The 24,976-nt window shown below is 40.9% G+C and overlaps 2 protein-coding genes across 5 annotated transcripts in view; both read left to right on the forward strand.

Annotated features, from left to right (window-relative positions):
- Positions 1-9,594, forward strand: part of LOC115256846 (zinc finger protein 2) — a 100,569-nt gene extending 90,975 nt beyond the window's left edge. For all 3 annotated transcript variants that reach the window (XM_062843766.1, XM_062843769.1, XM_029855864.2), the window contains one exon: positions 8,470-9,594. In XM_062843766.1, the coding sequence (XP_062699750.1) occupies positions 8,470-8,781 (312 nt within the window). In that variant the 3' untranslated portion in view covers positions 8,782-9,594. The remainder of the gene's footprint in view (positions 1-8,469) is intronic.
- A 463-nt stretch (positions 9,595-10,057) lies between these two features.
- LOC109415389 (paired box protein Pax-2a) overlaps positions 10,058-24,976 on the forward strand; it is an 83,116-nt gene continuing 68,197 nt past the window's right edge. The window contains exon 1 of one of the 2 annotated variants that reach the window (XM_019689257.3): positions 10,058-10,243. The gene's annotated coding sequence lies outside the window, so the exon portion shown is untranslated. The remainder of the gene's footprint in view (positions 10,244-24,976) is intronic. The other variant, XM_029855214.2, reaches the window with a different exon arrangement.

The following is a 24,976-nucleotide window of genomic DNA, read 5'->3' on the forward strand; positions in this document are numbered from 1 at the left end:
CCCCCTGAAAGCCCCCTGAGACCACCGAAATCCATCTAGAAACCACCAGAATCTCCAAAAATGCCCCAAAACGCCTCTAGCTCGCTTCAAAAGTCCCCTGAAATTCCTTAAATGCCTTGAAATCTATTCCAAACCGTCCTAAACATCCCTAAAGGCCCTTTGAGACCCCCAGAAACCTCTGGAAACCCCTCTGAAACCACCTTGAAGCCCTCAGAAACATAAAAATGCCCTAAAGCACCTCAAAACCTCCCTGAGACTCCTTGAAACCCTCAGAAACATCTCTTCCCCCTGAAACGTCTCGAAACGCCCTAAAACGCCTCGATGTTACTTCAAAACCCCCTGAAATTTCTAAAACGCTTTGAAATCTTTCTGATACTCTTAAAAGCCTATGGAAACCTCTGAAAAGCTCTGTAAAACTTAAAAAATGATTTAAAATGCATTAAACGTCCCTAAAACTCACTGAGACTCTCACAACCTTTTTAAACTATCATAAAACGATTCGAAGCCCCCCAAAACCTCATGAAATACCGTAAACGTCCTAAAATCGCTCTTAAACTATCCCGAAATTCCCCAAGGCCCCTTTAAAATCACCCTGAACCCAACTGAGGCCCCGGAAACCAAAAATGGCTTGAACCGCCTCAAATTGTCCCTTTAACCTCACTGAGATCCCTGGAAACTTCTCCTAGACCTACCTGAATCTCCAAAAAAAAAACCTGAAACATCCTGAAACGCCAAGGACCCCTTTGAAACGCTCCACTTTTTTCGAAACATCCTGAAACTCTCTCAGACTTTCTAAAATCCTCTTGAAAGCCCCTTGAGATCCCAGGAAACATCTGAAAACCCCTTTGAAAGCACCCTAAAAGATTCCCTAAAATGCCTTAAAACCTCCCTGAACCCCCTTGAGCCCTCGGAAACTTCCCCTAAACCTCTATTAAATCTCCAGAAACAACCCATAACACTTCGATGCCCCTCAAAAATCTCTTGTTACTCCTGAAACGGTCTACAATCTCTTTTAAACCGTCTCGAAACCGCTTAAGACCCTTGGAAATTCCCCTGTAAGCCCCCTGAGACCTCGTCAGAAACCAGCTGGAAACATATCTGAAGCACACAAAAATTTCAACAAATGTTCTAAATCGACTTGAAACGTCCCTGGAATCCTCTGACGTAGTGCACAGGTTTAGATTTGGATCAAAAGTGCCCCTTATGCACATGGAGAGTTAAACCTCCATGAAACCCCTTGAAACCTCCTGAAACGCCCTAAAATGCCTAAATACCGCCTGAAACTCCTGAAATACCTTGTAACTCCACAAAACTCCCTAAGACCTTCTCAGATCTCGCTGAAAATCCTTCGAGATCCACGGAAACCTCTGAAAAGCCCTCTGATACTACCCAGAAACACCAAGAAGTGTCCTTAAACATCTTGAATCGTTTGTGAATCCTCTTGAGATCTTCAGAAACTTCTCTTAACGCTTTGGAACACATTTGTTATGCTCGGTGTCATCGCCGGGGCCATACTGACCCCTTCGGCTCCAAAGGTCGAAACCTTCATGACATCCCCACAATCGTCTTGAAATGTTCTGCAATGCCTCGATTCCCTTAGAAACACCTTGCCTCGAGCACCCTTAGAAACACCTTGTTATCCCTCTTGAATCATCCTCAAACTCCCTGAGGCTCTCTAAAATCCCACTGAAAACCCCTTTGAGATCCTATGAACGAAACCTATTGAAGCCCCTTCGATACCATCAATCCTACAGGAACTCCAAGAAATATAATGAAACGCTTTAACATCTCCCTAAAACTCCTTCAGACGCTTGGAAACTTTTCTTAAACCTTCATGAAACATCCCGCACCGTCTTGAAAGGCCCTGAAACGCCATCGATGCACCTCTAGAAACCCCCAAATTTCCAGAAACTCCTTAAAATCTCTCTAAATCCATCCTCAAACTCCCTAAAGCCATCTAAAATCCCCCTACCATACCGGGAAACCACTGGAAACCCCTCTGAAATCATGCTGTAGTTCCTAAAAACTTAAAAATACCCTAAAACGCCTTAAGAGAGGCCTTTGGAAGCTCCTTCTACAACCTCCATGATAACTTCTGACTCCTCCTAAAAGCTCTATGAAATCCCTCGGAGACCCTCGGGAACTTCCCCTCTGAAACCACACAGACATTTTAAAAAATGAAAACCTCCCTGAGAGCTCTTGAGACCCTCGGAAGCATCTCTTAAACCTCCATGAAGCCCTCTGAAGCGTCTTGAAATGTCCAACAATGACTCGATTCTCTTCTAACGAGGAGGCTGAACTCTTTAGGTTCTTTCTTTTTTTTTTCTCTGCATTTTATCCAAAGTGAACCAGCCTAGGGCTGAAAGCCTCGAAAATAAAGATTATAATAAAAAGACCCTCAAAATCCCTCTCAAACCACCCTGAAACTCGCCAAGGCTCACTTTTCCTAAAAGCCCCCTTAGACCCCCAGAAACCTCTGGAAGCTCCTCTAAAATCACCCTGTAGACCTCAAAATCCTCAATAAACGCCCTCAAAGAGCCTTAAAACCTCCCGGAAACCCGCAAAGATCCTCGGAAGCTTCACTCAAACTTTTATGAAAGCTCCTGAAACCTCCCGAAACGCTCTCTAAAACGCCTCGAGGACCCTATAAAAGCCTTTGAAACTCCTGAATCGCTTTGAAACCTCTCCACCATCCTACCGAAACTCCCCAAAATCCCCTGGAACTTCCAGAAATTCACAAAAACATTCTGAAACCTCCGTTAAAGAGCTGACGTGTTGGAACCCCCCTGAGACCCAGGAAATTGATCTCTACTCTTTGGGGCTAGAAGAGTGTTAAATGACACTGGTGATTACAAGGAGCCAGCCAAAGAGGCCAGGAGTGTTACAGGAGGTTCCACAAGTTTCAGGGGATCGGCAATGGGCTTTCTGGGAAGTTCAGAAAGTTTCAGGGGTTCTTGGGGGTTCTTTTGTTAGTTAGAGGGGGGTTTCAAGGGGTTGCAGGGAAATTCGTGGAGGTCGCATGGGGTTTTCGAGGGCGCTACTGGGGACTAGGGATGCGGTTCAGTGGCATTTCATGGGCATTACGGTAATGTTACAGAGGCGTTATTTTAAGGTCTTGAAGGGATTTCTGGGGATTTTCGGGAGCATTCCGGAGACGTTTTGGGGGGGGGGGGGACTGCAGACTATAACAAAGCAGCCCTGAATGTCCCTGAAACCCACATAAAATATATGTTGTGCTCCTGAAATCCTCCAAAATCCCCCAAAACGACCCTGAAGCTCTCTGAAAATACTTTGAAACTCCTTTATATGCCCCAGAAAACCCCCTGAAACCATCTTTGCCCAAAACTCCCATGGAACTTCTGAAAGCACCTGTAACGCCTCTCAAACCTGATAAATACTCTAAAAGTTATTGAAATAAACTCGAAACCGTAACGAAACCTGAAACCCTAACAGGCCCCCTGTAACGGACCTGCAGGCCTTTAACCACCCCATTAAACACTCCTGCAACCCCCTGTATTGCCTCAGAAACCCGTTGAAAATTCTCTGGAACCTCCTGAAATACCTCCGAAAATCTCCGTGACTTCATAAAAATCCCTGGAACGCACCTGTGAAACCCCCCAATTACACGCCCCTTGAAACCTCCTCAAATCCTCTTTAACGCATCTGAAACCCTCTGAAACACTAGAAAAAGTTCCCTGTAACGCCCTTTAAACCTATTGAAAATTTCCCGAGACCCTGTGAAATGCCTTCTAAAACCCCCTGAAATCCCCTCACATGTCTTAGTTAGGATTACTCACATAGAAATGGGGCATTCTTTGTCCATCGACGCTTGTGAAAAGGAAATCCGACGATTTGTTGTGCGACGAATTCTCCTAGGAGCTCCACCGTGGGGTCCTCAAAAAGTTCCTCCGGGAAGACCTCTAGAAAATCTTCCGGAAATACCGGGAGTTTCTTTCGATAATTCCTCTATGAGTTACTCCGGGAATTCCTCCAAGTTCCACTGGAAATCACCCCCTTAACTCTACTGAGCATTCCTCACGGGGATCCTCCGAGACTTCCTCTAGGAGTTCTTCCAGAGATTCCTCTAGAAGTTTTTCCGAGAATTACTCTAGAAGTTCCTCCAGGAATTCCACTCTAGAAGCTCGTCCGAGAATTCCTGTAATAAATCCCCGGGAATTTCTCTAGAAGTAACTCCGGGAAGTGCTCTAGGAAAACTTCCAGTGATTCCGAAAGTTACCTCCGAGAATTCCTCTAGGAGCTCTACCGGGACTTTCTTTTGGAGTTCTTTATACGAGTTCCTCCGCCAATTCCTCTAGGAGCTCCTCCGGTAATTCCTTTAGAAAGTTCTCCAGAAATTCCGGAATTTTCCTCCGAGATTTCATCTAGAAGTTTCTTCGGGAAGTCCTCCAGAAAATCCTCGAGGGATTCCAGGTGTTTCCTCCGAGAATTCTTGTAGAAGTTCTCCCAGAAATTTTCCTAGAAGCTCCACTAGGAGTTCCTCCAGGAAGTCCTCTAGAAAATCCTCTGGGAATTCTGGGAGTTGCCTTCAAAAACTTTTCTAGGAGTTCCTAAGGCAATTTCTCTAGGAACTCTACTTGGAGTTTCTCTTGGAATTCCTCCGGGAATTTCTCTAGGAGTTTCTCCGGGAAGTCCTCTGGGAGTTCATCTGGGAATTCTTCTTGGAGTTTCTGTTGGAGTTCCTCTGAAGCTCCTCCGGGATGTACTCTATAATTTCATCCGGGAATTCTGGCAGCTTCCTTCGAGAACTCCTCTGGGAATTCCTCTATGAGTTCCTTCGGCAAATCCTTCAGGAGTTCCTCCTGGAATTTCTCTCGGAGCTCTTCCGTCAATTCTGGGAGATTCATCTTGGAGTTCTATTTTAAATTTCTCTGGGAATTTCACTGGTAGTTTCTCTTGAAGTTTCACTAGAAAGTATCGGACAAAGTCCTGGAGTAAATTCTAGATGAACTTCCGGAAGAATTCCCAAAGAAACTTCCGAAAGAACTTCTGGAAGAATTTTCTATGAAAATTCTTAAATAGATCACATCATGTGGATCACATCTCAGAGGAATTCCCGGAGGAACTCCTACAGGAGTGGAACTCCTAAAGGAAATTCAGATGGAATTCCTGAATGAAGTATCAGTAAGACTTCGCGAGGTACGCCCAGGAAATCTCCTCAAGGAATTCTCAGTGGAAATATGGAGAAATTCCCTGTGGAGTCTTTAGAGAAATTGCGAGGGAATTCCCAGAGAAGTTATGTATGTAACTCCTAAAGAAATTCTTTACCATACTTCTGAAGTCTTGGAAAAAGAAAAACAACAGACTGCCCGGAGATTCCTGGAGTATTTTACAATGAAATACCTAATGAAATCTTCAATGGAACTCCTGAATAAATTTCCACTAGAATTCCTTTATAGGAAAACCTTGAGGGAAACCGAGAAGTATTCTCAGAAAAGCTTTAAGAGGAATTCCCAGTAGAACCCCTAGATGAATTCCCGGTGAAACTTCTACAAGAACTCCCAATGGAACTTTTAGAGGAACTCACGGAGAAAACTCCTAGATGAATTCAAATTCTAATTTGAAGAAGAATTCCAAGTGGACCTCCTGAATGAATTCCCTGTGAAACTTGTAAAGGAACTCACAGTAAGATCCCTAGTGAAATTCCTCGTGGAACTCCTAAAGGCATACCTACATAACTTCTAAATTTCTTAAGATTCTGAATCCCCGGTGGAACTCCTATAGGGACTCACGGTGGAACACCTAGATGAACTCCAAGTAAAACTTTGAGAAGAATTTCCAGTGTAACTCCTGAATGAATTCAAAGTGAAACTTGTAGAGACACTCGCAGTGGAATCCCCAGAGAAATTCCTGGTGGAACTCCTAAAGGCATTTCCTATTTAACTTCTGAATTCTTAAAGATTCTGAATCACCGCTGGAACTCCCAGAGGAAGTCACGGAGAAACTGAAATGAATTCCCAGTGAAACTTGTAAAGAAACTCACAGTGGCATTCCTAGAGAAATTCATGGTGGATCAAATAATGTTTTTCCTACTTAACTTCTGAATTCTCGAAGATTTTGAATGACCGATCTAGAGGAACTCACGGAGAAGCTCCTAGAAAAAATCCCAGTGAAACTTGTAGAAGTATTCACAGTGGAATTCCTAGAAGAATTCCTGGTGGAACTCCTAAAGGCGTTTCCTATTCAACTTTTTAATTCTTGTAGATTCTGAATTCCTGGTGGATCTCCTAGAGGAACTCACGGTAAAACTCATAGATGAATTTCCAGTGAAACTTGTAGAATAATTCCCTACGGAATTCGTGAAGGAATTCTCAGTGAAACTAGTTGAGGAACTCACTGTGGAGTCTCTAGAGAAATTCTTGATAGACATCCTAAAGGCGTTTCCTGCTTAACTTCTAACTTCTTGATGATTTTTAATTTCCTAAAGGAACTCACGGAAAGGCTCCTAGATGAACTCCAAGCGGAACTTCGAGTAGAACTCCCAGTGGAATTCCTGAAGGAATTCCCAGTGAAACTCACAGCGAAATCCCTAGAGAAATTGCAGGTGGAACTCCTGCAGACACTTTCTACTTAACTTTTGAATTCTTGAATATTCTGAATCCCCGGCAGAACTCCTAGGGGGAACTCATGGAGAAACTCCTAGATAAATTCCAAGGAGAACTCTTAGTGGAACTCACAGTGGATTCTCTAGAGAAATTCCTGGTGGAACTTCTAAAGGCATTTCCTACTTAACTTCTGAACTCTTAAAGATTGTGAATCCCCGATGAAGTTCCTGCAGGAACTCACGAAGAAACTACTAAATTAATTCCAAGTGTAACATGTAGAAGAACTCACTGTGGAATCCCAAGAGAAATTCCTGGTGACACTCTTAAAGGCATTTCCTGCTTACCTCCTGAATCCTTGAAGATTCTGAATCTGCGGCGAAACTCCTAGATGAATCCCATTGGAACTTTGAGACGAAATCCCAGTAAAACTTTTGAAGGAACTCACAGTGAAATCCCTAGAGAAATTTCTGGTAAAACTCCTAAAGGCATTTCCTACTTAACTTCTGAACTCTTGAAGATTGTGAATCCCCGATTAAATTCCTAGAGGAACTCACGGAGAAACTACTGAATGAATTCCAAGTGTAACATGTAGTAGAACTCACTGTGGAATCCCAAGAGAAATGCATCTTAAAGGCATTTCCTGCTTACCTCCTGAATCCTTGAAGATTCTGGATCCCCAGTGGAATTCCTAGAGGAACTCACGGAAAATCTCCCAGATGAATTCTCAGTGGAACTTGTGGAAGAACTCACAGTGGAATCCCTAGATAAATTGCTGGTGGAAATGGTGAAGGCATTTCATACTTCAGTAGTTTCTGAATTCTTTAAGATTCTGAATCCCCGGTGGATCTCCTACAGCATCTCACAGAGAACTTCTCAGATAAATTCCTAATGAAACTTGTAGAGGAACTCACAGTGCAACTCCTAGAGGAACTCACGGAGAAGCTCCTAGATGAATTCTCAGTGAAACTTGTAGAAGAACTCATAGTGGAATTCCTAGAGAAATTCCTGGTGGAACTCCTGGTGGCTGTACTTACTAAACTTCAGAAATGTTTTACTGGGATTTCTTAAAGGAGTTCCATTGCGAGTCCGTCTCAAAATTCCACTGAGAATTCATCTAGGAGTTTCTCCGTGGATTCTGAATCCCTGGTGGAATTCCTAGAAGAACTCACGGGGAAACTCCTAGATGTATTCTTAGTGAAACTTGTAGAGGAACTCACAGTGCAATCACTAGAGAAATTCCTGGTGGAACTCCTGAAGGCATTTCCTACTTATCTTGAAATTGTTGAAGATTCCTTCTCCCCGGTTGAACTCCTAGTGGAACTCACGGAGAAACTCCTTGATGTATTCCCAATGGAACTTCGAGAAGAATTCCCAATAGAACTCCTGAAGGAATTTCCAGTGGAGCTTGTAGATGAACTCACAGTGGAATCTAGAGAGCCTAGAGAAATTCCTGGTGGAACTGCTGAAGACGTTTTCTTCTAAACCTCTGTACTTTTAAAGATTTTGAATCCCTTGCGAAACTCCTAGAGGAACTCACGGAGAAACTCCTAGATGAATTCACAGTAAAACTAGTAAGGGGAACCCACAGTGGAATCCTCAAAGAAATTCCTGGTGGAACCCCATGAAGCATTTCCTACTTAGGTAACTTCTAAAACCTTGAAGATTCTGCGCGGACTTTGGTATATTTTTAGCGTTCTAAATTGTTACAACTGTTATACATTTGGAGGGAATAATAGATCACCACTGAACACTACCTTATGCAACCAAAATGTTCCATTTGGAACTCTATCTGAACTTTATAGAGCTTGAAAGAGTATTTTGTCGTGGGATAAGGAACTTCTGCTTACTTGGGAAGATCTTGTGGATAGATTGAAGCTGTAATCGACATTTCTTTTTCTTTTCCCAGAACGCCCGCCAAAAACAGCGTAAGATCTACGAGAACCAGCCGAACCCGACCTTCGAGACGGACGACAAGAAGGGCATCAACATCAACTACACCTGCAAGAAGTGCAACCTGGTGTTCCAGCGGTACTACGAGCTGATCCGCCACCAGAAGAACCACTGCTTCAAGGAGGAGAGCAACAAGCGCTCGGCCAAGGCGCAGCTAGCGGCGGCCCAGATTGCCCACTCGTTCACCAGCGGCAGCGAGGATTCGGACTCCAGCATGGACGTGAGCCGCCGCGACTTCCAGCCGCGCGAGAACGACTTCCCGCTCTAGGGGTCGGCCCCGGACACTCGAGTGCTCGAGTGTTCCAACTTTTTCGGCAACTTTGGTTAGAGTAGTAGAGTAGGAGCAACCTCGCAACGGTCTGTAGTATCCCAGTATCCCAGTGATTCCACACGCAGCAAAAGTCTTCTGTTATAACTGTACTACACTTCTACACTAATGAGTATCGCGTACCGCCAGTTTTTTTTAGCGTTTTACCTTTAGTTTTGTTTGAATTCCTCAGGAGTTAATTTTAATCTACGTTTCCAGTGATTTCGTACATTCCTAAATTTTCCTTTAGTTAGTAGCGCTGGCGCCATTTTATATCTCTTTTTATTTTTCGAAATTTTCCAATTTTTCCAACATTCCTAAAACAAACGAAGTTTCTATTTTACTTCCACTCGCGTTTTCAAAAAATCAAATCTAAATCTATTTTATATACAATTTATTGAGAGAGCGTAACGAAAACTATTCCCCGCATCAAATGTAATGTGAAAGTTCCTAAAAGTAAAAGCAAGCAAGTTGAACGAGAACGAGGTAGTAAAAGTGCTAAAACGAAAAAGCATTGTTTATAAACTCATTTGCCATAATTGAATCGATGAATGAAAGAGCGTCAAAAGCGAAAAAAGAAGAACAAATGAAAACAGCAAACAGCAACAACTATAAAAAAGAAAGAAGAAACAAGAACTGCTAAAACATATAGATAATTAAATTGTTTTTGTCATTTTTATTATTGATAAATTTTATTGAAAAGCAGGCGAATAAATCCAAGCAACATCATGGAGAATGTTATGAAAAAAAAAACCTAAACAAAACAAACAAGTAGGCGGTGACTTTAAGCTGATTGATCCGAAACTACCTTCGCGGTCTTGCTTCGATCGCGTGCATGCGGTGCCATGGAAACGCATGGTTGTTTGCTCTGAACTGTTCTACGGCGGTTCGTCCCTACGCGCGTCAAACTGATATACAGGCGAGTGACGTCACTCCACGAGAGCGAAACAACTTCGCGTGCGGCCGTATGTGTGAGAAGCGGCGAAGAGAGAGAGAGCAACCGTGTGTGTGGTGGAAACCGAAGTCGTCGCGTCGCGCCGCTGCTGCCGCGCCGACACGCTTCGGTTGCGATTCCGAATCAAAACAACTGAAGCGTAAACAAACCGAAGTCGTAGTCGTCCATTTATGAGTGAGTAGGTGGTCGTGCATATTTTGCTCCCTCGAACAAATACATACCAACGCGCTCGTCGTTTGTGAGCAAGAGGAAAATCGTCGTAACACAAATGCCCACCATACCAACAGTAGTCATTAGTGCATTCGTGTGGTGAAGAGAAGACACCGTCAGGATGAGCAACGCTTTTTAAACGAAGCAAAATCAGTGATATTTTAGTGGGTGAATTGTGATTTGAAACTCAAATTCGAGTCGAAGTGATTGAACCGGTGAAAATTAGTGCTAGTGAAACTGGAACACATTTGTGCAAAGGTGCAGAAATTCTTTTTCCATTTTTGTTTCGTGCAAGTGAAGCCCCTCTGCGAATCGACGACAAATCGATTCGCGAAAGGTGAAATTGCAGCAGCCGAGAATCGTTTTGAAAGATGTTTGCAGAGTGCGTGAATAAAAAGCATTATTCCTGAAATCTGTCAATTGTTTCATTTCTCCAATATCTGTCGATTGCTAGATAAGGTTCTGAAAATATCAAATACATAAATCTCGGGAAGAAAAGTGTCCATTTTCAAGCGAAGATGACCTATTCAGTACGAAGGGTTGTCGCAGCAGCAGCAGTAGCAGTAGAGGAGCACGTGTTACGGTTGAGTGGCACTGGTACGCGCCTGTCAGATTGCGGAATCCTTGGGCGGGCGGTCGAGTCATTGCGCGCCATATCAAACAACCATGAATAAAAGGAAGCACACTGCCAGTGCTGAGCAGCCGTTTGTATCCTGGAAGTTTAAATTCGATTATCCCGCCCGAATATTTATACGAAAAGGGTTTCAAAGGATATGGTGCACCTTTTTAAGTGAAAACATCCGATCAAAAGATGACGTTCTTTCAAAAAGGAAGAGTTCAAATGCATTTTTTAAAGGATTGAAACTTTGCCTAAAATATTAGCTTTTTTGAAAATATTTTTTTACAAAAGGGCAATTAAGTTTTTCTTTGGCCATAATTTCAGTGAATTCCTCCGTACGTGTACCTGAAAACGAAAGTTTGATAGTTTTGGCCAGTATTGAAAATGTCATTTCGCCATATCTAGATTCAATAACCTACCTATATTTCATTTCAGAGCCTGAATTTGAAAATATGATGTATGAAAAACTTGTGCGACTAGACCTGCTCTACAACCCGACTAGAGGATTCTAACAAAAATATAACATTATTATAACAAACCCTGATATTTATAACTCATTGTGATATAATCAAGTTTTAATATCTTTGGGGTTTAAAAATATCATATCTCAATTATATCATATTATGTTATAAATATTGTTTAATAACTCATTGTGAAAACATTTAGTTTCAATTACTTGAAATTCAGAAAACAATTTTGTACAATTGTATCAAAATATGATAGAAACTATCATACTACATTTTTGACAGGAATCTGCCAGGACTTTGAATTGTTCACTGAACAATGTTCAGGCAATACCTGCTGGGAATCTTCCAGGAATTTAGGAGAACTTTCAAGAGGAGATATTCCTACTGAAAATGATTAAGCAATCCTAGCAGAAATTCCCTTAGCAGTAGAATTTCCTGAAGTAACCCCATTCCTTTTGAAGAAATCTTTGAAGGAATCATAGCAGCATTACCTGAGAGAACTTTAAGAGGGCTCGCTTGAGAAATCCTATGAGAAGTTTTCAGAGGAGCCCCAGAAGGCATTCCTAAAGTGGTTCGAAGAGAAACTACTGGAGAAATCTTTTGAGAGAACGTCTTTAAATTCCTACAGAAATAGCTGATGGGAATCTGTTAGAAATGTTTGCTGGATTTCTCCCATGGGTTTTCCCAAGAATTTCTACGGTGATTCCTTTAGGTATTTTTTCAACGATTCCTCTAGGAATTGCTCTACAGGGATTTTTCTTAGCATTATTGCTGTGTTTTCTCAAGCATTTCCAGATGATATTTCAGCAGTTATTGCTCTTACGAGTGCTCCAAGAATTCCTGAAAGATTTCCAGTTGAAATTGTTGAAAAATTCCCAGCAAGTCTTCTTGTAGGATTTCCATCAAGAGTGTCAGGAAAAATCCCAGCAGCCTTTCGAAAGCAATTTCAACAGAAAATCTCAAAGAAGATTTCCAGTATGAATACGAAGAGAAATTCCTAGAAGGATCCTGAGAGAAAATAGGAAGAAATTCCTGATTAAACAAAATCTCTGTGTGAATTTCTAGAGGATGAAAAAATCTTGGAGGAACTGTGGGAAAATCTGGTGGAACCACATGATGAATTTTTGGAGGAAATCTTCGAGAATTTCCAAGAGGAATTTGTTCATAAATCTTTTGAAAAATACATGTAGAAATCACCGAAGGAACTTTAACAGGAATCCTAGTGTGCATTTCTACAAAGAGAAATTCCAAAAGAAACTCTGGGAGAAATCCGCGAGGAAATGCCAAGAGGAACTGTTGAATGAATCTATGGAGAAATCTTTGAAAAAAATATTCTCATTGAATTTCTCCACAAATGCCTGATAGGAAACTCTTGCTGAGATTGCTCCAGAGATTTCTTCAAGTAGTAGTAGGAAACCCTTCCTGTGATTTCTACAAGCATTTCTGTACAAATTCCTCTCGTGATTTTTCTAAATTTCTCTTATTGGTGTTGGGATCTAATTCCTGATATTTATTTCGTATTATTTCACTCACAAATTTTGTTATAATTCTCACACCCGAAATATTCAACCGTTCACTCCACTGCACTAAGGGCCAGAATCGCAATCTAGCGGAACTAAATTAATTACTCTAAAACGAAGCATTTCCGACACATGGTGTCTTCGACAAAGTTGTTTGACATCAGCAGAGGCATCTATTGCTAAGGACGTAGTAGTTCGCAACTCGTCCGCAAAGGTGGCGCCACCATCTAACTTCTTTGTTTTACGTCCTAGAGACTTGGCGTCTTCGGCAAAGTTGTTTATTTTGGCAAAATAAACAACTCTTTCTCAGACGTCAAAATTCCACAGCCTACTGTTTTCGAGTTATTTTGAAAATGAAAACCAATCAATGAAAAAACAGTTTTTTAAGCTAATTTTGACATTTTTACCAGAAACCATGTGAGTTTAATTTTTTTCCTAATGCATATGTGTCAAAAAAAACACATTGTATGGGAATATGTTGAATATTATCATTAAAAAATAAAAATAAAAATACAAATTCAAAAAAACAGTGTGAATTTCATGCCTTAATATCTCGCAAAGCGCAAAAAATCGCAACTTCAAATTTTCAGCAAATACGAAGCAATACTAGGTGAACATACTGCCAAAAATTTGGAGAGGTATTTTTTGGTGTTTTTGAGATAATAGCTTTTTAGTAACAGTCTAAATATAAGTAGTGCCAGCATGTAACTTTTTACTGTTACACATTGGAGAGTTTATGTCTTCGAAAAAGTTGTTCATTTTGACTAAATAAACAATTCTTTCTTGGACGTCAAAATTCCACGGCCTACTGTTTTCGAACTATTGCTTATAAACTAGATTATATTGATAAAAAATGACCATAAAACACATTTTGATGCAATAGTACGAACTATTTTTATTGTTTTTACTTTTACAATACATAGTAGGTCATGAACATGTCAGTTTCGTGGAGCGTGAGTTTCACAATCTTCAATCAACGTCCTTTACATCCAGGAACAGATCCACGAGCTTTCGGCAAGATATTTCGCGCTCTAGAATTTAAAATGATTGGCAAAATAGGTTAAGCTTGAAACAATTTAAAAATGACATGCAAAAAATTAAAAGATATCTTAACCCATGCTGACATTTGCTTAACCTACTATGTATCGTAAAAGTAAACTCAATAAAAATAGTTCATACTAGTGCATCAAAATGTGTTTTATAGTCATTTTTTATCAATATAATCTAGTTTATATGCAATAGTTCGAAAACAGTAGGCCGTGGAATTTTGACATCTAAGAAAGAATTGTTTATTTAGTCAAAATGAACAACTTTTTCGAAGACATAAACTCTCTAATGTGTAACATTAAAAAGTTACATGCTGGCACTACTTATATTTATATTGTTACTTAAAAGCTATTATCTCAAAAACACCAAAAAATACCTCTCCAAATTTTTGGCAGTATGTTCACCTAGTATTGCTTCGTATTTGCTGAAAATTTAAAGTTGCGATTTTTTGCGCTTTGCGAGATATTAAGGCATGAAATTCACACTGTTTTTTTGAATTTGTATTTTAATTTTTTATTTTTAATGATAATATTCAACATATTCTCATACAATGTGTTTGGTTTGACACATATGCATTAGGAAAAAAATTAAACTCACATGGTTTCTGGTAAAAATGTCAAAATTAGCTTAAAAAACTGTTTTTTCATTGATTGGTTTTCATTTTCAAAATAACTTGAAAACAGTAGGCTGTGGAATTTTGACGTCTGAAAAAGAGTTGTTTATTTTGCCAAAATAAACAACTTTGCCGAAGACGCCAAGTATCTAGAACGTAAAATAAAGAAGTTAGATGGTGGCGCCACCTATGCGGACAAGTTGCGAACTACTTCGTTCTTAGCAATAGATGCCTTTGCTGATGTCAAACAACTTTGTCAAAGACACCATGTGTCGGAAATGCTTTGTTTTGGAGTAATTAATTTAGTTCCGCTAGATTGCGATTCTGGCCCTTAGTGCACTGTCCTATCCAAAAGTCCTCCTCTCTTGTCGCGCGTGGTGTCGCCTCTCCACACCGTCCCGGTTGTAGTCTTGCCGGTCTCCAATCTGTCAAAACAACAAGATGAGTCAATGTGATCAAGGTACGCATATTTCCTGATGCGTAATAATGTTCAATGCAGAACCCTACAATTGGATATTTCACTTGGAATTCCAGCACAAATTCCTACTAGGATTCCTTCTGATAATTCTAATAAGATTTCTTCAGGAATTGCTGTGATTTGGCAAAGAGTTACAACAAAGTTTTTCTCAGTAAGGGAGCATCCATTGAGTTCGTCCGGCCATTTGGCCGAATATCGTTTGGCCGAACGCTGTTTGGCCTAAAGCCATTTGGCCGAAAGCCATTTGGCCGAAAGCCATTTGGCCGAAAGGGTCATTTGGCCGGATGCCGTTTGGCCGAATCATGATAAAAAGAATTCAGAATTCTTACTGTCAGAAATCTCCCTTCTTTTAATCATAGGCTATCCTTTCTAGTTTTAACATTCAGAGATTAGTTGGCGTTGAAACTGCCTATAGTTTATTACAGATTTTTCCTTCTTTTAATCATAGGCTATTCTTTCTAGTTATACTGAGGCTGGGAACAGTGGTATGGTCACTTGAGTACATCATTCATTTTTCGGCCAAACGGCATTCGGCCAAATTACCTGGAACCTGTTTTTTTTTCTATACTTAATTCATAGCTTGTCACACTTTCACAAACCCCCCTCCCCACTAGGACCGTGACGTACCTAATGGATGTCCCCTAATTGCTCTTAGGAGCCCTCCAAACCGTGGAGGATTTTCAAAAGGAATCACCTAAAAAATCCCAGCGAGACATCCTGATGCATTCCTCCAGAAATTCTAGAATGAATATAAGCAGCAGTCCTGCAAGAATTAGCGGAGAATTATCAAGTGGATTTACCGTTAGAGATACAGGGTAAATTCAGGGAAGTTTTTGTTTGAGAAATACTTGTAAGAATCAGCAGGAAATTTTAAAAAATATCTGGAGCAATCACAACAGAAGTTTTTGTAGGAATCCTAAAGTATCCCAGCAAACATTCCTGTCGGAATCCTAGAGACTCTCCGGCAATTTCTCCAACATTCCTCCTGTAATTCCACCAGAAATTTTTCCAGGGACTCCACCAGGAAATTTTCGGGTTTGCTGCGTTGAAATGCAGGCCCTGTTCAACTTGGAGCGTTATTCTGATATAAAAAGGCAGAAGGATTTTCATCACAATGAACAATTTTGTAGAACACTCGAAAATTGTCAAAAACAATAGAAAAAGTGATAATAATAAAAAATCTATAATATAGCTAAATCAATAAAAAAAAACTATTTTAGGGGTCGTCCCAAAAAAAATAACACATAGGGTACGCGCACTGGATTTGGTCAGTATAAAAGAATTAATTTTATAAAAAATATTCAATATTTCTATGAAAACGACCAATGTGTCAAATGAAAGGTTTCAATCTATAGTTTGTGTGAAAAGTGCAAAAATCAAGCTAATATGTACTGTATTAAAAGTGGCATTGGCCGAGATAGAAGCACTGCGTCAGTTTTTGCAATATTCTCAACTGTGATTTCTATTTGGGCCAGTCACGTGTATTTCTTATGGGTGAGGTCAAATTAGTAGCACCCTGAACAAAATAATTATATGATAGCTGATTTTTTAAGGATTTTTTTTCTTGCGTTTTTAAATCAAATTCGATGCTTCTCACAACTTCAATCATCATATTATATTAGGATGTAATAGTAAAAATAAATTTAAACTTATTACGGTGTGTTTGTTTGAAACTGGCAACACTGGCTTGATAGAATAAATAAATTGATAGTAAATAAAATATTGTTAGTTGTACAGAGGAGCGTGAAGTAGGCCACACACATTTTTGAACAAAACCGTTTAAGCGTGTACCTGACATTTCTGAACATCGATGTTGATTCGACGAAACTGTGTTGCCGTTCCTCATAGACTGAGTAGATTTTTTTTGGTGTGTGACAAAAAAATTTCATTTTAAAAATCCGCACTAGATCTTTCTATTGATCCTTCCCGCGTTGTCTTTAGGGTTTTATTTCAGAATTCTTTCAGCATTCTGTCAAGGATTTGTTCAGGATTTTTTCTGGAATTCATTAGGCCGGAACAAATCTCATTTTCTTCTTTTGTCACAATACACGTTGGGTCGCTAAGGGGGAGGACAATAAATAATAAATGTATTTGACGAAGAAATAGCCAAGCAATTCGGCAAAATCTATAAACTCATCGGTTTGTTAAGAAATTTTCAGTGCAACTCTAATTTCACCTTAAAATTTTAAAATTTCTTAAATAATTTATTGGTGCCCCCCCTCAAAATGTTGAATTTCGACCAAAATTTTCCGAGGGGGCGGTGACATAAGAGAAAATTGAAATTTGTGTCAGCCTTAGGAATTCCTCCCGTAATTCTTCTTGAATTTACTCCCGGAATGCATTTTGGGACATTTTCCTATATTCCATCAGGGAATACACCCGGAGTTCCTCGCACTATTTCTTCATTGATTTTTCCCAGGTTTTCTTAAGATATTCCTTTCGCAGGATTCATTCAGAGATTCTTCCTGAGATTTCTTTAGAGGTATCTCCTTCCGACGTTCTTCAAGGTATTCCTAGAGTTTTCTCCTTGATTCTTTCAGAGATTTCTTCCAAGATTCCTTCATAGATTCTTCCCGGATTTTCTTTAGGGATATCTTCCAAAATTCCTCCAGGAATTTCTCTCGAATTCTTCCGGGATTCATTTATGATGATTTCTCCAAGAACGAATGGTTCCGACTGGAGTGCAAAGCAATTCCGGAGAAGAACGCGACGCGAGCGGTAATGTTGCAGTAAGAAACCCGGCACTTTTGTGTGAAAAACGCTGTGCCGTTCCCTAGAACCACGAAAGCTCTACCACAGGCTTAACACATCCCGCAACGGCTTCGTGTCGCGAGCCGAAATCTGCAGGGTAAAAGGTGAGAGTAAAGACTGGACTCAAAAAAAAAAATGAAACACTCAAAATAATGTATAACTTTGAATTGCGTTCACAAAAATAGCTGATTTTTTAACCAGGAATAGCATATTATGTGTAGTTAATGCTCTAAAAATTTCATCAAAATCGGTTCAGTATTGGTGCAAATATTGTCGTTACAATAAAATGTGATTTTGGAAATTTTGGGCTTGCATTTTAAAAATTGTTTAGGCTATAACTTGGTTGTTAGCTCATCAAAACGTCTGAAAATTTGACTGTAAGTTCTACAAGTAAGTTATAATAAGTGGTAAAAATTTCATTATAATCGGCTCAGTACTTTTTTTTAACAATTCAAACAAAAAAACGGAGTTTTCAAATTTTGGACACTTTTTAACATTTTAAAATCAGTGTGCATTATTTTGACTGTAGTATTGGCAACACTGTCCCGATTTTTTTGAAACTTTGACAGTGAAAAATCGTTGTGTTAATCTGTTCTCAGTAAAAATTTCAGCCATTTTGATTGATCATTTTAAAAGTAAGAGCAGTTTGAATGTCACTATACCAAAAACCGCATCTGCTTATTGTGACATAGTGCTACATATATGGCTATAACTTTTCAAAGGTCAAATCAAATTGAATGAAATTATGACACAATACATCTACATACATACTTTTTGTACAGAAAAATTTTCATTGAAATCGGTTCAGTATTTTTGGCTCCACAGTTTTAGGTAAAAAATGTGATATTTTTTAAAGTGTTTGTTTGGCCCAAGATTCTCAAATGGTAAGTCTCTTGTTTCGACGATATTTCCGCCAACACTTAACCGATTATGATGAAATTTGGCTAATTGACAAATTGAGAGATGAAATTTGTGAAAAAAATCGCGTTCTGGTGGGATTTGAACCCACGACTCCGTATTCGCTAGACCGGCGCTTTAACCAACTAAGCCACAGAACAAGTAATGATTCTGCGGAATAGAAAGCCGAACTGACTCCGAAGCCGCACCGTGAACACTCCTATTTCACAAACTCATCTCTCTTTCGGCTTAGATGCCAATGGATTACTGCACGAATTTATACTGGCCTGCTTACTCTCACACGAAATTTGCCGTTTGAGAGGTGTCGGCACCGCTCAAATGTCAAATTTTCTGTGAGAGTAAGCTGGCCAGCATAAATTCGTGCAATGGACCATCCATAGCACACTCCCGTTTGTGCCCACTAACTAAAAGTGAGAGCAAATTATTTTTTATGAAGCCGAGACTTACTCTCACACTCCGCATACCCAAATTATTCGCTCGCACTTGTAGTTAGTGAGCACAAACCGGAGTGTGTTATGGATTGGCATCTTAGCCGAAAGAGAAATGAGTTTGTGAAATAGGAGTGTTCACGGTGCGGCTTCGGAGTCAGTTTGGCTTTCTATTCCGCAGAATCATTACTTGTTCTGTGGCTTAGTTGGTTAAACCGCTGGTCTAGCGAATACGGAGTCGTGGGTTCAAATCCCACCAGAACGCGATTTTTTTCCACAAATTTCATCTCTCAATTTGTCAATTAGCAACATTTCGTGACTTTTAATTACAAGTTTTTCCAGTAAAAGGTGAGAGCCTCCTGTCGGACATACGTGAGGTAATTGGAAGCAGCACTTCTGTTAACACCTGACTGGAAAGTGGAGAAACGTAGGCACTGGAGATCGAGGCAACAGAAGGAATGACTACACCAGTGTAGCAGAGAACGGAAATGATCAAACTTCCTTGCTGAGGATAGTAAGAAATGCTATTCATCAGCTCATAACCAACATAGCAGCTTGTGAGGATGATATTGCAGCTGAACTCGTCAAGATGGTCCCAGAAAAGCTGGCCATCTGCTTGCACCGGCTGATAGTAACGATCTGGAGAACCGAACAGCTAGCGGAGTAGTTGAAGGAAGGGATAATCTGTCCTATTCACAAGAAAGGCGATCACTTGGAATGTGAGAACTTCAGAGAGATCTTCATTTTGAATGCCCTTTACAAAGTGCTATACCAGATAATCTTTCAAACGCTTGTCGTTTGTCACCTAAAACAAATGAGTTCTGGGTAAGTTATCAAACCGATTTCATCGACATACCAAATCTTCACCGTACCGTGAATTCCAGGTACCAATGCACCACCTGTTCAACAATTTCAGGCAGCATACGACAGTATCGACCACACAGAGCCATGATTCTCCTGATGCATTGCTAGAAGTATGTAAAGAGTTCGCACCAATGAGGTTAGAATGGAGCGAAGGGAGGACCCCACTGGGCTGATGCCTACAGAGTAGTCCTAGTCATGGCCAAACGACCGTCAGCATCCCCAGAACGCTCCCTCCAAGATGCTGCAGAATATCGTGGAAACGATATTCCTGCGCCACGATACAACACCATGGGCCCCCGCCCCCTATGGCCAAACCAGCCAAAGCAGTTCGGCTTCCAGAAGGGTCGATCAACGGTGCACGCTATAAGGCAGTGGTGCTCAGGCTGGAGGATACCGCGGGCCAAATTTGCAATTCGGGATCGACCTGCGGGCCGCATAAAACATCGATGCACAAAAACAACATAAAGAACAATCCAAAGCATATTTATTAAAAGTCTGAACGAGAGGTGAACCAGCGTCTGGCTGAAAGCCTCTTTAATAAAGAAAAAAAAAATCTGAACTGTTCAGAACTTGTGTAAGGGTCAAACTTTATAATCTATTGCCCTTCGTGGAGTTCAATTTAGATTTATTTATAAGTTTGGTTGAGAAAAACGTTTGAGCTTCAAATTGAAATTCAAACAAACAATTTAGAAGTTGCCCCTAGCATTGCTTTAAAAACACTTCAAGAACTTGTCAAGCAGCTTTCACAAGAATTTCTTTTGAATCGCTCCAAAAAGGTTTGCTGGATTTTCTCCTGATATTTCTTGTGGAGTTGCTCCAGAAGTTTTCGAGAAATTTCTTGAAGTTTCTTTTAGTTTTTCTAGAATTCTCTTGGAACACCTCCAAGAATTCCTCTTAGAACTGCCCTGAAGTTACTTCAGGAATTCCTCATTAATCGTTTCCAAGAATTTCGCCTAGAATAGCTTCCGCATTTTTCCGAAAATTTTCCAGGAGTTTCTTAAAGATTTTAGTAAATTCTTTCCATAAATCTCTTCTAAAGTTGATGAAATACTTTCTTATTAACTTTCTTCAAAAATTAAGTTTTTAACAATTGTTTCCGGAAGTTTCTTCAACATTATCTACTAAAGTTGCGGCATAAGTTGCTTCAAATTTATTGTTCAAATATTCCTCAGGCGTACTAGGCTTCTTTTGTGTCTTGATGTAGTTGGTCCTGGAATCTTGATGATTAACCTGGGCTTGTTAGGGGAACATCTGTAAGTAAAACTTACTTCCTGGAATCTTGTTTGTAGTTACTCCTGAAAATTCTCTTTTTGTTGCTCGAGGATTCTATTCTAAAGTTGTTTAAGAAATTTCTATTAGAGTTGCATCAGAACATTTTTCTAGGAGATGCTCCTATAGTTTCCATGCAGTATCTCCACAACTTTCTCAATGAGTTTCTTCAGGTTTATTTTCTCCAGGATGATTTAAGTTTCTCCATATATTTCGCTTGGAGTTGCTTAAAATTTTTTCCCAATAATGTTTCCTGGAGTTTCTCCAAAAATGTATCCAAAAGTTTCTCCAAAAGGGCACAGGAGACGCTGAAATGCCGAAATATTTCGGAGTTGCGATTTCGAATCTTACCAGAACGGATTGTTCTTTTTGTTTATTTATCATTTAATTTGTGTTCAACATTGTGAAAATTGATCAGCAATTTTTTTTATTTGATTTCTTAATAAATTTAACGAGTTATTTCAAATAATCGTTCAAAAATTTCGATTCGTCTTAAAGTACTCCGCGGGCCGCATCTTAAGGCTTGGAGGGCCGCATGCGGCGCGGCCCGCGGGCCGCAGGATGAGCACCACTGCTATAAGGGCTGCGAACAGAAATCCACTATAGAGCTTACTGACGTTTATTCACCTTTCTCTTTCAAACATGCAGGCGGAATAGGATTTGTTGTCATCAGGAAAGGTTTCCCGATGAAAACAAATCCTATCCCGCATGCAAGCTTGAAAGAGAGAGGTGAATAAACGTCTGCAAGCTCTATTACGCGGTCATCACGCTGGACGTGAAGAATGCGTTCAATAGCGTCAACTGGGACGCCATCGAGTGTGCCATACACCACCTAGGAGTCTCGGTTAGCTTATGCAGAATGCTGGAGAGCTACTTTCAGAATTGGGTGCTAATCTATGGCATCGAGGAATGCGAGAGGAGCTACTACATCACCGCGAGGGTACCTCCTCCCGGTACTACAGAACGCGGCGTATGATGGCGTATTCATGATCAAACTTCCACCGGGCGTAAAGCTGGTCGGATTTACCGATGGCATTACCCTTTCGGTATACGGCGAGTCGATAGAGGAAGTGGAACTGACAGTAGCTCACGCAATCGGTATAGTGGAGAACTGGATGAGGTCGAGACAGCTGGCACTCGCGCACATCAAAATGGAAGTTTGTAAGCAACCGCAAGTCTGAACAACAGACACTGGTCGCCACAGGTGGATGCATGATCAACTCTAAGTGCTCGCTGAAGCAATTGGGAGTCATGATCGCCGATAAGTTGAAATAACGAAGCCACATAGAATATGCCTGCAAAAGGGCAAGCATGGCGATAATGGCATTGTCAAAGATAATGTAAAATAGCTCGGCAATAGCCTCAAAAAAACGGGCTTGGTGATCTTGTGGCTTCTTCTTCTTCTTCTTCTTCATGGCTCTACGTCCCCACTGGGACTTGGCCTGCCTCGCTTCAACTTAGTGCTCTTTTGAGCATTTCCACAGTTATTCATTGAAGGGCTTTCTTTGCCTGCCATTGCATGAATTTGTATATTGTGAGGCAAGGACAATGATACACTGTGCCCAGGGAGTCGAGAAAATTTTCCCGACTGGAACGGGAATCGAACCCGCCGTCTCCGGATTGGCGATCCATAGCCTTAACCACTAGGCTAACTGGAGACCCCTGGTCTTGTGGCTACCGCTTCTGATTCGTATGCAGAAGGTCATGGGTTCAATCCCTGGTCCGTCCCTTTCATCCTACTTTGTACCTTTCTATCCACTTTCTTTCTCTCTTTCTCTCTCTTCTCTGCATATAAAACTCTTGTGTATTCATCTCTTTATAGCCATCGCTAGAACCAGAAACGAATTGCAAAAATTCGTTTCCCTTCCTTGCAACTTCCATAGCACAGTGTATATAACGCCTACAAGTTATGCAACCAAAGCGTGCTGTGCCGCTTGACCTAATTCACCACACAATCTATCACGAACACTATAAATAACCCCTATCCATGGATCGCATCACCGACCCAACGGGTGACTCCCAGATCTCCCGTCCTTTCCGTCTAACAAATACCCCAGTCCGTGCTGGTTGTGGGATGCAGAGGTGATCTCGGTCTTTAGTAGCAACAATCAGCACACTTTAACATTCCTTTCCCTTCCCAACTGACTATAAGAACGTGGCCGGCGCCGTTATTGATCCAAAATGCATGAGCTGCTTAAATTGCTCTTTGAGAATAAGTGGAGTGTCCCAGCCCTTTTTCATTTGGATCTCAGTGCAATTGGTACCAGCTCAGATCAATCACGGAGGAGCAACCATTGACATGTATAGTCAGATTTGATTGATTGATTGATTGAATAGCTCGGCAATAGCCTCGAGTAAGCGTCAGCTGCTTGCGGCAGTAGCGGTATCTAGGGTATTGTACCATTTGGGCAGGTGTACCTATTTTGGGCACTTGCCGCTATAACTAAGTCAATTTCAAACCGATTGATTTGAATTTTTGTTCAGAGTTAGATACTGTACGTGCCTAACTCTATACAAAATTTCAAAACAATCGGTTTGAAATTGACTTAGTTATAGCGGCAAGTGCCCAAAATAGGTACACCTGCCCAAATGGTACAAGACCCTATACTACGGTATGGCGCCGCAGCATGGTCGAAGGCGCTAGTGGACTATCGAAACGTGAAGCGTCTCGAGAGCACTCACAGGCTGATGTGCCTTACAATAGTCAGCGCATACCGCACGGTCTCAAAGGACGCGATATGTGTGCTAGCGGGCATGATGTCTAGTGACAGAGGACGAAGAGTGCTTCTAGCAACGCTGTACAAGGGACGCAAGGCGGATTGTCAGAACATCGTCGATGTTGAAATGGCAGAGGGATTGATCATCCTCCAACAAGGGTAGATGGACACACAGGCTCATACCGAGCGTGTCCAAGTGGACGAGCAGGCCACCATGGCGAGGTGAATTTTCACTTGACACAATTTCTGTCAGTCCGTGGGGTCCGTGGGTATTTCCGAGTATTTTAGCTTAAGCTAATTCTACACTCATTGCCGTGCGTTCTTTTTTTTTGGGTTTTTATTTCTGTGTATTTTAACTAAAGCCAATTCTACACTTAAATTGCCGTGGGTTCTTTAGGTGATACCTGCACAGATTCAGACACGCAGGCTCTCTCGCATGTCCGAAGTGTGTAGACTGCGACGAGACCGCGGAGCATGTGCTCTTTGAATGCCCATGTATCGTGGAGAAGAGGTCGAGTATGCAGAAGTATGCGATAGAGATATCACGCCTGACAACATTATTGAAAGGATGTGTAGTGTACGGGGGTGGACAAGTGGGAGTTCGTTACTTCCACGATTTCTCGAATCGTATTTGAACTACAGAGGAACGGGCGAGTCGAATAACAGCTAGCTGAGTAGACTTTTCCATGACAAGTGTGTTACTTGTGTACGGACACGAGACATGAACCATGCTCCAGGAGGACCTGCTAACTCTCGGAGTTTTCGATGCGTGCAAAGGCGATCTTTGGCGGCGTGCAAAAGAACGGTGTGTGGCGACAAAGAATGAACCACGACCTCGCCAAATCCAGCATCCAAAAGGTTGCCAAATCCTGAAAGATACGGTGGGATGGGCATGTTGCAAGAATGCTGGATAGCAACCCTGCGAATATTGTGCTCGCAGGAAATTTGGATGGTATAAGACGACGTGGAGCACAGCGGGCAAGGTGAGCTTAGAGTAATTTGGCGAGTGTAGGTTAGAGAAAAGCTGAAGCGAACCGAAATGTGTGGCGAAGATTTGTGGACTCAGTGTCATCTATGTAAAGATTTAAGAAATAAAGTTAATTAAATGAATGAAAATGGAGCTATTTTTTCTGCATCATTGACGTAGACGTGAAATCAAAAAAAGTTCTGTAAAGCTAAAAACTTTGGTGTTAGTCAAAACTGAAAAAAAAATGTCGCATCTATTCTCTTTGTCGCTGCTCAATACTAGTGTGTCACTAGTATCGAAATGCGGAGAGTTGACTGTGTTCAGCTGCTGAAT

This window comes from Aedes albopictus, chromosome 1 (genome assembly GCF_035046485.1).
Source record: "Aedes albopictus strain Foshan chromosome 1, AalbF5, whole genome shotgun sequence".
Classification (NCBI taxonomy): Eukaryota; Metazoa; Arthropoda; class Insecta; order Diptera; family Culicidae; genus Aedes; species Aedes albopictus.